General features: G+C 44.5%; 1 protein-coding gene across 9 annotated transcripts in view; it reads right to left on the reverse strand.

Moving 5' to 3' along the window:
- Positions 1 to 10,768, reverse strand: part of PRCC (proline rich mitotic checkpoint control factor) — a 22,757-nt gene extending 11,989 nt beyond the window's left edge. The window contains exons 1-7 of one of the 9 annotated variants that reach the window (XM_063440031.1): positions 10,225 to 10,768; positions 10,093 to 10,128; positions 9,113 to 9,996; positions 7,381 to 7,428; positions 4,203 to 4,772; positions 715 to 813; positions 283 to 426 (exon numbers count right to left, since the gene is read on the reverse strand). In XM_063440031.1, the coding sequence (XP_063296101.1) occupies positions 283 to 426; positions 715 to 813; positions 4,203 to 4,772; positions 7,381 to 7,428; positions 9,113 to 9,996; positions 10,093 to 10,128; positions 10,225 to 10,654 (2,211 nt within the window). In that variant the 5' untranslated portion in view covers positions 10,655 to 10,768. Of the gene's footprint in view, positions 1 to 282; positions 427 to 714; positions 814 to 4,202; positions 4,773 to 7,380; positions 7,429 to 9,112 lie in introns of all 9 variants that reach the window. The other 8 variants (XM_063440030.1, XM_063440032.1, XM_063440028.1 and 5 more) reach the window with 8 other exon arrangements.
- Between the last annotated feature and the right edge of the window lie 4,233 nt (positions 10,769 to 15,001).

Genomic DNA, 15,001 nt, shown 5'->3' on the forward strand with positions numbered 1-15,001 from the left:
ACGAGTCATTACTCTACAGGTAGGCATGTACCAGGGTAAATATTTTCTATACACAAGCAGGCAAAAATGTTTTATAAACTTATACATTCTTTAATCACAACAATATAAATAAAATATAACATGGTGCCCCTCACACCCTCATCTATCACCCTTCAAGGCGAGTTATCAATGAAGACCAGACTTAAGGCAGAATATGACAATATAAATCCACTCTGACTAGAGGAAGCCATGGGCCTCAGTCTCACAGGACGTTAAAGAGAGAATATTGTGTATCTGCCTTACCTTGCTGAAAGACTTCATATTCTTCTCCTCAGTCATGGACTTTGTTAGCCACTGCTGGTTGCCGCTTAGTTGATCATCCCCTTTAATTTCCACAAAATTAATTTCTTCCCTTCCTCGGTTTCTCTTGCCTTGCAGGCGTTTAAACTTGGAGAAAAAGCCATTAAAGAGTTACTTGGGAAAGACACAGCATAGAACATATTGTCAGCTAGAACATGTGGATACAATTTCATTTGATAAATGACACAAAGACATAGCAACACGTTCTTAATGCTGAACCCAGTAGGTCTCCAGAGACTCACTGCAGGTCCAGCAGTCTTAATACTGGAACTATATGAGCCATTCAGATCTACAACTGCATGTTGCTACTTCCTCCTACTGGAACACCTCTGCTGCCACCTTGTGGAACAAAAGTTTAAAAAAAAAAATCCTTACTGCTTCATCATCCATAAAAGAGTCACTAGTAGCTGGTTCTCGAGGTGCCGAAGGCGACGTTTCAGACTCCTGGTAGTAACCGGTGTTATAGTAATCCTGCTGCAAAATAAATAATCAAAATCAAATTATGTTTTATTATATATCACACACAAAAAAACAACAACCAACAAACAGTTTGACAGGCTATTTTACATGCACCCCAATGGAAAGAGGCATAATTAAAGGCATGCATGTTTTCATCTGGGTTATATCTACTAAACAGCGAGATTTAATATTTTGTAATTGGGCGGTGGTTTTCATCTGGGTTATATCTACTAAACAGCGAGATTTAATATTTTGTTATCGGGCGGTGGTTTTCATTTGGGTTATATCTACTAAACAGCGAGATTTAATATTTTGTAATCGGGCAGTGGTTTTCATCTGGGTTATATCTACTAAACAGCGAGATTTAATATTTTGTAATCGGGCGGTGGTTTTAATTTGGGTTATATCTACTAAACAGCGAGATTCAATATTTTGTAATTGGGCGCTGGTTTTCATCTGGGTTATATCTACTAAACAGCAAGATTTAATATTTTGTAATCGGGCAGTGGTTTTCATCTGGGTTATATCTACTAAACAGCAAGATTTAATATTTTGTAATCGGGCGGTGGTTTTCATTTGGGTTATATCTACTAAACAGCGAGATTTAATATTTTGTAATTGGGCGGTGGTTTTCATTTGGGTTATATCTACTAAACAGCGAGATTTAATATTTTGTAATTGGGCGGTGGTTTTCATCTGGGTTATATCTACTAAACAGCGAGATTTAATATTTTGTAATCGGGCGGTGGTTTTAATTTGGGTTATATCTACTAAACAGCGAGATTCAATATTTTGTAATTGGGCGCTGGTTTTCATCTGGGTTATATCTACTAAACAGCAAGATTTAATATTTTGTAATCGGGCAGTGGTTTTCATCTGGGTTATATCTACTAAACAGCAAGATTTAATATTTTGTAATCGGGCGGTGGTTTTCATTTGGGTTATATCTACTAAACAGCGAGATTTAATATTTTGTAATTGGGCGGTGGTTTTCATTTGGGTTATATCTACTAAACAGCGAGATTTAATATTTTGTAATCGGGCAGTGGTTTTCATCTGGGTTATATCTACTAAACAGCGAGATTTAATATTTTGTAATCGGGCGGTGGTTTTAATTTGGGTTATATCTACTAAACAGCGAGATTCAATATTTTGTAATTGGGCGGTAGTTTTCATTTGGGTTATATCTACTAAACAGCGAGATTTAATATTTTGTAATTGGGCGGTGGTTTTCATCTGGGTTATATCTACTAAACAGCAAGATTTAATATTTTGTAATCGGGCGGTGGTTTTCATCTGGGTTATATCTACTAAACAGCGAGATTTAATATTTTGTAATTGGGCGGTGGTTTTCATTTGGGTTATATCTACTAAACAGCGAGATTTAATATTTTGTAATTGGGCGGTGGTTTTCATTTGGGTTATATCTACTAAACAGCGAGATTTAATATTTTGTTATCGGGCGGTGGTTTTCATCTGGGTTATATCTACTAAACAGCGAGATTTAATATTTTGTAATTGGGAGGTGGTTTTCATTTGGGTTATATCTACTAAACAGTGAGATTTAATATTTTATCGGGCGGTGGTTTTCATTTGGGTTATATCTACTAAACAGCGAGATTTAATATTTTGTTATCGGGCGGTGGTTTTCATTTGGGTTATATCTACTAAACAGCGAGATTTAATATTTTGTTATCGGGCGGTGGTTTTCATTTGGGTTATATCTACTAAACAGCGAGGTTTAATATTTTGTAATTGGGCGGTGGTTTTCATTTGGGTTATATCTACTAAACAGCGAGATTTAATATTTTGTAATTGGGCGGTGGTTTTCATTTGGGTTATATCTACTAAACAGCAAGATTTAATATTTTGTAATTGGGCGGTGGTTTTCATTTGGGTTATATCTACTAAACAGCGAGATTTAATATTTTGTTATCGGGCAGTGGTTTTCATTTGGGTTATATCTACTAAACAGCGAGATTCAATATTTTGTAATTGGGCGGTGGTTTTCATTTGGGTTATATCTACTAAACAGCGAGGTTTAATATTTTGTAATTGGGCGGTGGTTTTCATTTGGGTTATATCTACTAAACAGCGAGATTTAATATTTTGTTATCGGGCGGTGGTTTTCATTTGGGTTATATCTACTAAACAGCGAGATTTAATATTTTGTAATTGGGCGGTGGTTTTCATTTGGGTTATATCTACTAAACAGCGAGATTTAATATTTTGTAATTGGGCGGTGGTTTTCATTTGGGTTATATCTACTAAACAGCAAGATTTAATATTTTGTAATTGGGCGGTGGTTTTCATCTGGGTTATATCTACTAAACAGCGAGATTTAATATTTTATCGGGCAGTGGTTTTCATTTGGGTTATATCTACTAAACAGCGAAATTTAATATTTTGTTATCGGGCGGTGGTTTTCATTTGGGTTATATCTACTAAACAGCGATATTTAATTTTTTGTAATTGGGCGGTAGTTTTCATTTGGGTTATATCTACTAAACAGCGAGATTTAATATTTTTTAATTGGGCGCTGGTTTTCATCTGGGTTATATCTACTAAACAGCAAGATTTAATATTTTGTAATTGGGAGGTGGTTTTCATCTGGGTTATATCTACTAACCAGCTATTTATTTTCCTCACGCCTCATTGATGATGCCTAATCAGTCCTCAGATCATCTCCCCTACAGGCCCTCCATAATGGGTGGAATAAATTAACAGGGGTAAACATTCATGTAGATCATATCTAAGGATGTTAAGATCTATTGTAACGGACTCAAGGCAATGTTCCGCAGTTTTCAAACAGTTTGACACAGGCGCCTGCCATCTTTCTCTCTTTAAAGTTATCCCGAAGAGGAAATTCCCCATTCGTATTAATATTCCAGTCAAGACTATCGAGGATTAAATTTCTGGTCAAATTGATATCACTATTGCAGAAGAAGGAACTGACCGACGAAGACCACTGTTGAGAAATGTTCTAACAGTTGAATGGCCGCAGGGTAGTCCTAGCACCACAAACACTAAAATGTTATGTAGTGGTTATGGTTCTCAGAGTGCATCTTTAAAACCAATGTAACTGATTGAAGTGGTTATGGTGCTATGAGACAGTGGGCACAAGGTTCTGCATCACTGTTAAACAGTTTATGATTAAGTATAGATCCTTGGTCCCCAATTACAATATGGCAGACAGGGCTGCTCTTCACCTTGCGCCACAGCACTTCATACCAGGTACTGAAGCAAGAGAGAGCGTCAGAGAGCGTTTAGCTGACACGGTCAGTCTTTCACTTCCTGCTTCTGCTGGGAAATGGAAAGCACCTCCATTTTTCAGCATTGGGGGGCTGGGCTGTTGTGGACTGATTTCTGCTAAACTTATCTGAACCTGACAAGACAGAACTTACTGGATAGAAAGCAGCTCCGGGATTACTGTACTCTGGGTACTGGCTGTACTGGCCGCTGTATTCTTCAGTAACTGTAGATGACCACTGCTGGTTGGAGCCCAGAGAAGCACTCGTCTTGAAATCTAAAGGAGCATTAGCTGCATCACTTTGATACTCGTCGGGCTCAGTACCTGGGGGTCTGTCATTACTGAGATCAGCGACTTGGTATGAGAAGCTTTCAGTGTTCATAGAAGGAGTCTCATTAGTGTCCGAAAGGGAGAAGAAGTTGCCTTGTTGAACTTCATCGTCACTCTCCTCATCCTCTTCCTGCGTGATATGCTTGGTGACTTGTAGGGCAGCATTCTTGGCCGCAGCTTTAATGGCAGACGGAGATGGGGTGTGAGAAACTTCAGGTTTTGGTGTTAGATTGGACTTTGTAGGAGGACCAGTTTTGGGAAGCTTTGCATCGTTCAGAGAGTCTGAAGATTTCTTGGTAAAGTTATAAGGGAGGGTAGGCCTCTTTGAATCGCCCCCAGATGGATTTTTGGGCTGAGGAAGTAAAGCAGACAAGCCAAACCCTTCCCTTGGTGCCTGAGTGAAAAATGAGAGACATTTCAAAAGTGATATCAGAAATTAGCCCCTTAAGGACACATGACGGATATATTCAGTCATGATTCTCTTTTATTTCAGAAGTTGTGTCCTTAAGGGGTTAAGGATGAAGGCAATGTACAAGTTCTGAACAAAACAAACAACCATAATTTACCTATTTCATATACACCCACACTTATTATTTATCATTCTGTTGAGGAGAAACAGGGCTTTCATTTCACATCAAATATTTATATATGAAACAATATTTTTTTTAAAAAGTGTGCACTATACTTTAATTTCTGCTTTTAAACTCATGGGGAGCAATTTATCTAACCACACCCAAAAAAAGGATTCTGTACAAATATGCAAGAGTGGGGATCATTCCACTCCAGGCTTAGTACAAGGAGCCATCGAAGGCTCCAACAAATGTGAGCGCACATACTTACCTTTAGTCCAGCGCCACTATATCTGCAGTTAGTGAGTGTTACCATAATGTAACATCTGCCTCTAGTCCTTGTCTCCTGCCTGAGGAACACTTCACAAAGCAGGGGAACCTCCACCATGACACTTCACTGCCATAAACAAAGTCCTAGGACTTGCTGAGTGCTCCCTGTGATAGACAAGTCACTAAACACTCACTGTGTCACATTATTATCTGTTCTCATGTAGCTATGCGCTTGGAATGCGTCACAGGACCATCTGTCGGGGTTCTCATGTAGCTATTCGCTAGGATTGCGTCACATGACTGTTGGGGTTCTAATGCAGTTATTGTTTAGTATGCGTGACATGACCATCTGTCGGGGGTTCTCATGCAGTTATTGTTTAGTATGCGTCACATGACCATCTGTCGGGGGTTCTCATGCAGTTATTGTTTAATATGCGTCACATGACCATCTGTCGGGGTTCTCATGCAGTTGTTTAATATGCGTCACATGACCATCTGTCGGGGGTTCTCATGCAGTTATTGTTAAATATGGGTCACATGACCATCTGTCGGGGGTTCTCATGCAGTTATTGTTAAATATGCGTCACATGACCATCTGTCGGAGTCCTCATGCAGTTATTGTTAAATATGCGTCACATGACCATGTCGGGGGTCCTCATGCAGTTATTGTTAAATATGCATCACATGACCATCTGTCGGGGTTCTCATGCAGTTATTGTTTAGTGTGCGTCACATGACCATCTGTCGGGGTCCTCATGCAGTTATTGTTTAGTATGCATCACATGACCATCTGTCAGGGTTCTCATGCAGTTATTGTTTAGGATGCGTCATATAACCATCTATCATTGGTTTGAAACTATGTATGAAAGTGATTCCAATGCAGGACTTAATACAGCTGGATTCATGATAAAAAGGGACACTGACAACTTAGCCTTGACAGGCCATATTTAAGGCTTCAGGACGTAGTTCAGGGGAACAAACTAAAAGACATACGCTCCCTCTTTACAACACAATCCCCCATTGGGCACACAAACACCTCTACTATACACAGCTCAACCACTTTAACCGGAGTTTGAAGCTCCTGCCGAATGATGAGAGAGACCCAACTGCTTTCGAGCAGCTATGCCCAACATATCTCCTTAACCCCTTAAGGACCAAACTTCTGGAATAAAATGGAATCATGACGTGTCAGACATGTCATGTGTCCTTAAGGGGTTAAACGGAAGACACTGTCCACTATGTACAGGCTCCTACAAAACGATCAATCACCTAATCTCCCGAGGCTCATGGGAAAATGGTCAAACGAACTACAGTTAGACATAACACATGACCAGTGGCAAAGGATATTTCTCAGAGCACATAAGACATCTACGAATATCACCACACAAGAAAATAACTACAAACGAATCACTCTCTGGCACTACACCCCAGCAAAAATACACAAAATACATAATGAGGTCAGGGACGGATGTTGGAGATGCCAACAACCAGATGCTCAACCAGCACACATCCGACGGCAGTGTCCAACAATAACCAAATACTGTAGATGCATACACAATTACACAAATGATTAAAGGAGTGCAAATCCCATCCTCACTGGATTACGTGCTATTCCTTCTACCACCCCTCCCCGATGACGACAGACAAAATACACCCTTAGCCACCCACCTACTTATAGCAACAAACCAGCTCATACCGCTACACTGGAAACAGACTGAACCTCCCACAGTCAGGGAGTGGGTTCAAAGGGGAGAGGGAGTGAGACAAATGGAAGAAATCACATACGCCACCGCTAAAAACTATACTAAATACACACAAACCTGGGGACAGTGAACCAATTTCTTGCTGGTGGAAGCCGACACAGATCTGCAGGCTATCCTAGGTAGCAAACTCCAAGTAGCAGACGGAGTAGAAGTTGTAAAACACTTACACATGTCACATACATAGAGGCTCACATGGGAAAAATGAGACCGATACCATGTCGCCCCACAAAATATACACATGTGATGACTATATACTCCTCAAGAAACTGTGACACATATACACCGAATAACCCGATGTCAAATTTACTGTTGCAAATGAAGTTGCTATTACAAATATAGATAAAGTTGTTCAGGTGACTATAGTGTCCCTTTAAGTTCGCTTGTTTACCATGAAACTCACCTGAATGGCTGTTTTCTTCACAACTGGCTCATCATCTTCTGAATCAGACTGAAAAGGAAGAGAAAAGGCTGAAGTGAATATTCGCGTTTCACAGATTATGGATTTTCAAGCGATTATTTAAAACGATACTACTAAGTGAGCATTCTCTGATCATATTCAAACGTGATTCTAAGGAAGGATCGCCCTGATAAGCCAAGTCGCTATATGCTCCTGATGTTGGATTAAAGCTGACTCGGTGGCCTAATTTCTTTTAACAGACATTTTCATGTCAATACATTACAGAAATTAGACCACTGAGCGACTCCAAGTACAAACAGCGCATGCACACCCTGCACTGACTCATGGTCGTATAGCACCTGCAATGCGCACTTATTACATGGTATCCCCTAATCCTACTAAGCTGTGTGGTTAGCCATCCACCAACGTGGCTGCTTTACTCATTGTACTGTACTGTTCATTTGTAATATATAATAAAACTACTTTCAATTCACAACGTGGCTGCAGACAGTCAGAGAAACTACAAACATTGAGTGACATCCTCATTATATGTCTCCCCGGGTGTCCTTCTAATGCCTTGTTTTGTAGTTCAGATCACTCAGTGCTGTCAGTGGCTGAGCTGTGTATATACACATTTTATGGAGTTTGTACAAATATATTAAAAGTTACACCCCAAACACGCTTTGTTAGCTCTCCTGAGCTAATCCCTCCCATGCAAGGCCATCTTACGGCCTGATATCACTCAGCCAATGAGCTACGTTCTGCGCTGCCAGGTTTAGCCCAGGCAGAGAGCTTACAGCGGTCAGAGAACGAGACGCCCGCACAGCAAAATCCAGTTAAGACGTCAATCCATTCTAGCACCATAATTCACTACAGCGTGCTGTAATGGTTTTGGTGTTTGGAGTGTTGCATTAAAAGGGTTACGCCAAGAACCATGTCCACTTCCATGAATTGAAGTTGTCATGGTAGCTGTAGTCTGTACGTGGCATTTTGCAATGAAACTCTGCACATATGGAGATTATCCCCACTCCGGACTCGCTAATGTCAAATCTGTGCAACTTTCATTCAACAAAATATCAGTCCCTGGCTGAGGGTCTTGACAAATACAAGTTGACAGGTAGAGCTTCCGGGGCTCTGCAGTAGTAACCGGACTATCAGGGAGCACTGGAGCTCCGCGGGACCCAGGTGTTGCTAAACACTGGGCCAGGAGACTCCTTGAATTATAATTGCTACAGCAGGCTATAGTGGTTAAGATGGAGTAACCTGGCAATCACACATCCCAAGCTTTGCTCCATTTAGAAATGTAGATCGTCATACAATAGTTTTTAATTTCCAGTAGCCAAGTATGGGAACAGGAAGCAGAGAACCGCCAGGAAGACTATTGGAAGGTGACACCAATGAGCGATGTTATTTTTTATCCTCTTCCTGGCTCCACCAGAAGAGAACATACTGATATAGGAGATATCTCTTGAAAAAACTAGCTTATTCCTTTAGGTGTACAAATAAACCATTGTATTCCTTTTCCAATTCAATTATTTATTTAAGCCAGATCTACTTTTTGTCACTAGCTAGGTCACCAAAACCTCAGTGTGGGCTATTTATTATCCAACATGATGCAGAGGACATTGTATTGAACTCGTGCTGTGCTAATACTCCGGGTGGAGAAATAAGCACAGTATATAGCTCTTAGTCTTCCAGCATAAAGTGGTCATAAGACACGAGCCGGGATACTCACACCAACAGAAGTCAGCTCGGGGACACTGATTTTCACTGGTTCGTTCCTCTTCTTTGGTTTTAGGTTTTCAGTGGCTGGTGGAGGGAGATTTAATCCATGAGAAGACGCTTTAGGAGGGGGTAGAGACAGACGAGAATCCCCACCAATGTTGGATGTGGGACTTAACTGTGGAGGTGGTATATTAAGTCCAGGACCGACTTGCGGTGGTGGTATGCTCATCCCATGGCCACCAACTGGTGGAGGAAGAGAAAGATTAGGGCTTCCTGGTGGAGGTGGCATGTTCATACCATGGTTGTTTTGAGGAGGAGGTAAGCTGAGTCCATGGCTGCTATGTGGCGGAGGCATGTTTAAACTACTTTGAGGTGGTGGAAGATTCATCCCTTGCCCAATTTGTAAAGGATGGTGGCTCATCACAGGGCCACCTTGTGGGGGAGGGTGACTCATTCCACGACTACCTTGAGGTGGAGGGAGGTTTGTTCCTGAAGTCCCTTGTGGGGGTGGCAGATTCAGTCCTGGACCTCCTTGTGGAGGGGGGAGGTTCATTCCTAGACCCCCCTGTGGAGGGGGGAGGTTCATTCTTGGGCCACCATGCAGAGCAGGAAGGTTGAGTCCCGAGCCCACTTGCGGAGGAGGAAGATTCATTCTTGTCCCTCCTTGAGGATGGGGGTGATTCATTCCTGGACTCTCTTGTGGAGGAGGCAAGCTCATTCCCGGACCCCCCTGTGGTGGGGGAAGGTTCATCCCTTGTCCCCCTTGCAGAGGGGGATGGCTCATTCCCGGACCCCCCTGTGGTGGGGGAAGGTTCATCCCTTGTCCCCCTTGCAAAGGGGGATGGCTCATTCCTGGACCCCCTTGTGGTGGTGGGAGGTTCATGCCTGGACCCCCTTGCGGTGGTGGGAGGTTCATGCCTGGACCCCCTTGCGGTGGGGGGAGGTTCATGCCTGGACCCCCTTGCGGTGGGGGGAGGTTCATGCCTGGACCCCCTTGCGGTGGGGGGAGGTTCATGCCTGGACCCCCTTGTGGTGGTGGGAGGTTCATGCCTGGTCCTCCATGGGGTGGGGGAAGGTTCATGCCTGGACCCCCTTGTGGTGGGGGGAGGTTCATGCCTGGACCCCCTTGTGGTGGGGGGAGGTTCATGCCTGGGGGGAGGTTCATGCCATGGCCCACAGGTGGTGGAGGGAGGCTGATGGCTGGGGGTGGGTAGCTGCTGGGGCTGCTGTAGGGCCCCATGCTGGGGTAGCTGGAGGAGCCTGGCCCCTGGCTGTTACTATGTCCATAGCTGCCATACATGGCGGGGCCCTGGCTGCCCGGGTAGGCGGAGGGTCCATAGCCCGGCGGGGGGCCGTATCCAGGCGGGAAGCCGAAGGCTCCTGGGGGCCCATAGAGGCTCGGGCTGTGCTGCTCCTGCTCTCCATAGGGCCCAGGATAGGCCTCGGCCTGGGGGCTGGAGTGAGGGGGCTCCCCGGGCTTGGCTGAGGGCTCCGGGGCCTCCTCCGAGTCCGAGCCGCTCTCCTCGCTGCTGGCATAGGCCACCAGAGACATGGCGGGGCCTGGCCTTCCTCTCCCTGCTCGGCTCAACGGCCGACTGCTGTGATGGCTCCCGGCAGCACTACAGCTCCCATGAGCCAGCGCGGCCCGCCAGCTACTGGGGCTCAGCGTCTAGCCGCCGCAAAGCATGCTGGGAGTTGCGGTGCTCGGCTTCTGTCCTGACCTATCCAATGGCGAACTACAACTCCCGTCAATCATTGCGACATCTTCCCAACCCTTCTCCAGCTTTCGGATGGTGCGAGTGTTGTTGGACTTGTAGTCCTCAGAGACTAGTTACCAGACTGTGAACTGCTTTTACCAAACTCTGCTTTAAGCAATGAATTAAATTAAACAGGAGATAAACCCCTCTTACAGCTTGGTTCAGAGTCACAATATTCAGCCTAATGAGGCAAAAGGCTCTGAATCTACCGCTCCATTCACTAAAAATGGCAATTATGGAGAAATGAGCATTTTACCCTAAAATAGCTGAATCAGAAACGGTGTTTTGGGTCTTTTGGCCTAAGGTTTGCAGATCTGCGTCCGTACGCCACGTCAGTCTTTACCAAACTAAAACTATTAAAATATGAAATGACGTCACGCTATGAAATGATGATGTCATGGCTGCTGGGTGTCACGTCATGCAGATGTGTGATGTAATTCCAGTAAAATACAAGTTTAGCAGGCTAAGATTGCCACAAGGCATATGTATGTATATGTGTTTGTAGTATCAGTTAGTTAATAACACGTAGCTAAGATACTGTCATCACTGTACTGACCAGGTGCAGGAATGTAAGAACTGGAATTACGCGTCCCTCTCCTTTGTATCAGATGAGCCACGTGGTTAGACCGGATGGATGAGTTTAGACTCTATTCATTAAATAGGTTAAGGGTATGTGTGGGTGTAGTTAATTGTGGGAGGAGCTACAGTGCTATATAAGGAATGTACTCTATGTATTCAGTACTCAGACTTTGCTGTATTTTGGTGACGCTAGTCCCTCTGAGTCCCGATCGGTGATCCAATAAAGAATCTCTTCCTTCCTGAAGAAACCTGTGTCCATCTCTCTGTGCTTGGCTTCCGTCAGTTTCTCCGGTATCATTTGGTGCATTGGCCGGGAAGCTCATCGTTCAACGGTAGCTGAGAGGCAGAGGCGTGAGACGGTCTATCTTTGCCCACGTTCTCTACGGCTGCACCCCTGAACTTCTGCGTGGACCTCCCTTCGTCTCGGCGCCACTGGTCTGTTGTCCAGGAGATCATCGGCCTCTACGTGAGAAGTGCTGGGGTGTCCCCGTCGATGAGTGTGAACTCAGGTTCAGGAACGAGGAGGTAAGATAACTGCTGTTTTAGACGGCAGGACCCGCTAGGGGTATACCGATTGTGCGGTAGGCCCAAAGGGGTTTTTGAATCTGTATCTGCCCCCTCTGTCGGAGGGAAGGAGCGAAGGCGCACCGCTCGATCGAACGCTCTTTAGTCAGACCGTTTGATTTGGTTAGTCAGGCGGGGTCCTGGTGTAAGATAGCCCTAGCCGGACACCGGTGTCTTGTCTAGACTAGCGTTCTAGGGTGTATATTACGTTCGCTAGGTCGGAGGGACCGGGAGACTAAGCGGCGCCTGTGTAAATTCGGTTCGCTAGTTCTCATCCTATCTGGGCTAAGTGGGAAGGCGTGTAAATTTGGAACCCACTAGACTTTTGATAGTACGACTAAGAGGCGCCTGTGTAAATTCGGATCTCTAGCTCGTTGTATAGTGCGACTAAGAGGCGCCTGTGTAAATTCGGTTCTCTAGCTCGCTATGTATATGTGGTGATTGGGCAGTGTGGCTAACCAAAACGGGTGTATATAGTTTTAGGTAGTCCATTCAAGGTACTGGCCAATAGTTTAGTTGGGAATTGTAAATGTGTTAACGATTGTTTTAGTAAAGTGTATATCTTGTTAGATAGCGCGAGCTCAGCCGTCTAGCGAGAGTGTTAATAGTGTGTTGCTGTATTATAGTGCACGGTACCATAACCCTGTATATTTACTGACATTGTATAATAAGTACTAATCATTGTCGTCCATTGCATGTTTTAACACCATAACCACTAATAATTGTATTGTGACCTTAACTTGTGCTTTGACCTATGCTAACCGTACTGTAACCGCTATTTGTAAAAGACGATGTTACTGGGTGTGTTATAGACGGGTAATTCGTATATAGAGAATTATAGCGTGGGTGACTGTGTAGTTACGCCAAAGGGCATAATATTGATTATATAGTGACTGGTGTAGCAGCTGTGTGTGTACGGGAATTCCCTGAGTGTTTATTGTTATGGTGTACGTTTCACTTGATAACCGTACCACGTGGTGCTGTTGCCAGAGGAAACGGGTGTGACTGTTGAATAGTACGCGTGTATAGTAATCGTTGTCGACAACGTTCCACTGTTAAATATGGGTGCGTCGCAGTCAACGATTCCGGATCCCTTAGGATGTATGGTTAAGAATTTTAAAAAGGGATTCAAAGTTTGTGATTTTGGGGTTAAGATGTCCCCTGTACGTTTGGTCACTTTGTGCACTAGGGAGTGGCCTACTTTGGTTGCGGCATGGCCGCCACGTGGCAGTTTGGATCCAACTCTGGTACAGCGCTTACACGTGGCTGTATCAGGTAGGCCTGAACTTTACGGCCAGTTTCCTTATATTGATTGTTGGAGACAGGCCGTAAATGACTCGCCAAAATGGCTCCGGACATGCCACGAGGAGCAGTGTCGCCTCATGGTAGCTAGGACTTGTTCGTCCACTAGGACTGGTGTTAGGCCCATTTTGGACACGCCCCCTGAGTCCGAGATCCCTTTGCCGCCCCCTTACTTTCCGGTAAGAGGAAGTGACGCAAATACAGGAAGTCCTGTAACCCTTCCCTCATTACCCTCATCCACTTCCGCTTCCTCCTCCAGTACAGGATCCACCCCCCCTCATACTAAATCTCCCCTTCCGGAACCAGAACCCACCCCCATTAGAAACGAATATCCTGATTTGGCGCCACTTCAGACTTCCGGTCAAGCTTCATCTAGCTCGGCCCGAAGTGTTCTATTCACTACCTTTTCCCAAAACCAACCTCCCACATCCCCATACCCTATATCTCCCCGACCGGAACCCATGACTGACGCTTCCCTACGTAGCCCCATCCAAACCCGACAGTTGACTGGTGCCCAACAATTAAAGCACTATCAGATGCCTCTTCGCTTAAATCCCGGGTCAGCTTATATCGATGCCGCAGGTCAAATGGCACACGCTGACCCTGTCTTCGTATATGTCCCTTTCACCACTACCGACCTTTTAAACTGGAAGACCCATAATTCCTCGTATACTGAGAAACCACAAGCCATGACTGATCTGTTCACCTCAATAGTACAGACACATAATCCGACATGGGCTGATTGCCAGCAGTTATTAATGACTTTATTTAACAATGAGGAAAGGACAAGAATAAATCAAGCAGCCATTAAAGCATTAGAAGATAGAGCCCGTGCTTTGAACCAAGCTAATCCAGCAGCATGGGCCGCAACACATTATCCCAACACTGATCCCGATTGGAACGTAAATGGTGCTGATATGGTTCAACTCAGAGCCTATAGAGACGCTATAATTGCTGGCATGAAAGCCGGAGGAAAGAAGGCTATTAATATGTCAAAGACAGTTGAGGTGATTCAGAAAAGCGATGAAGCGCCCAGTGTCTTTTATGACCGATTATTGGAGGCGTACCGCTTGTACACCCCCTTTAATCCGGAAGACGCAGACAATTCCCGAATGGTGAACTCCGCCTTTGTCAGCCAAGCTTACGGAGATATTATAGAGAAGGTAGGGACTTCGTAGGATTGGCTGACACGGTCATGGAGGACTATTGATACCGACCGGGCTCCATCCCCCTTGGTCGAGCGGAGCCTATGGTCGATGTATCAATAGGGGGGAAAAGGAGTGCGTTCATGATCGACACTGGTGCTGAACATTCAGTGGTGACTAATCTAGTTGCTCCTCCATCTGGAAGGACTATTACTGTGATAGGAGCAACTGGAAGAAGTGCTGAAAAACCGGTTCTTAAAAGTCGACTCTGTACATTGGGAGGCCACGTAGTAAAACACCAATTCCTTTATATGCCTGAATGTCCAGTCCAATTGCTGGGACGTGATATGCTATCCAAATTACAAGCGCAGATTACGTTCCTACCAGATGGAACAACATCTTTAAAGTTTAATGGACCTTCAGGTATTATGACTTTATCCGTACCAAAGGAAGAAGAGTGGCGACTTTATACAGTGTTGACTAGCCAAAACCCTAGGAGTGATGAGACATTGTTTAACATACCAGGAGTTTGGGCAGAGAACAACCCACCAG

This window comes from Pelobates fuscus, chromosome 13 (genome assembly GCF_036172605.1).
Source record: "Pelobates fuscus isolate aPelFus1 chromosome 13, aPelFus1.pri, whole genome shotgun sequence".
Classification (NCBI taxonomy): domain Eukaryota; kingdom Metazoa; phylum Chordata; class Amphibia; order Anura; family Pelobatidae; genus Pelobates; species Pelobates fuscus.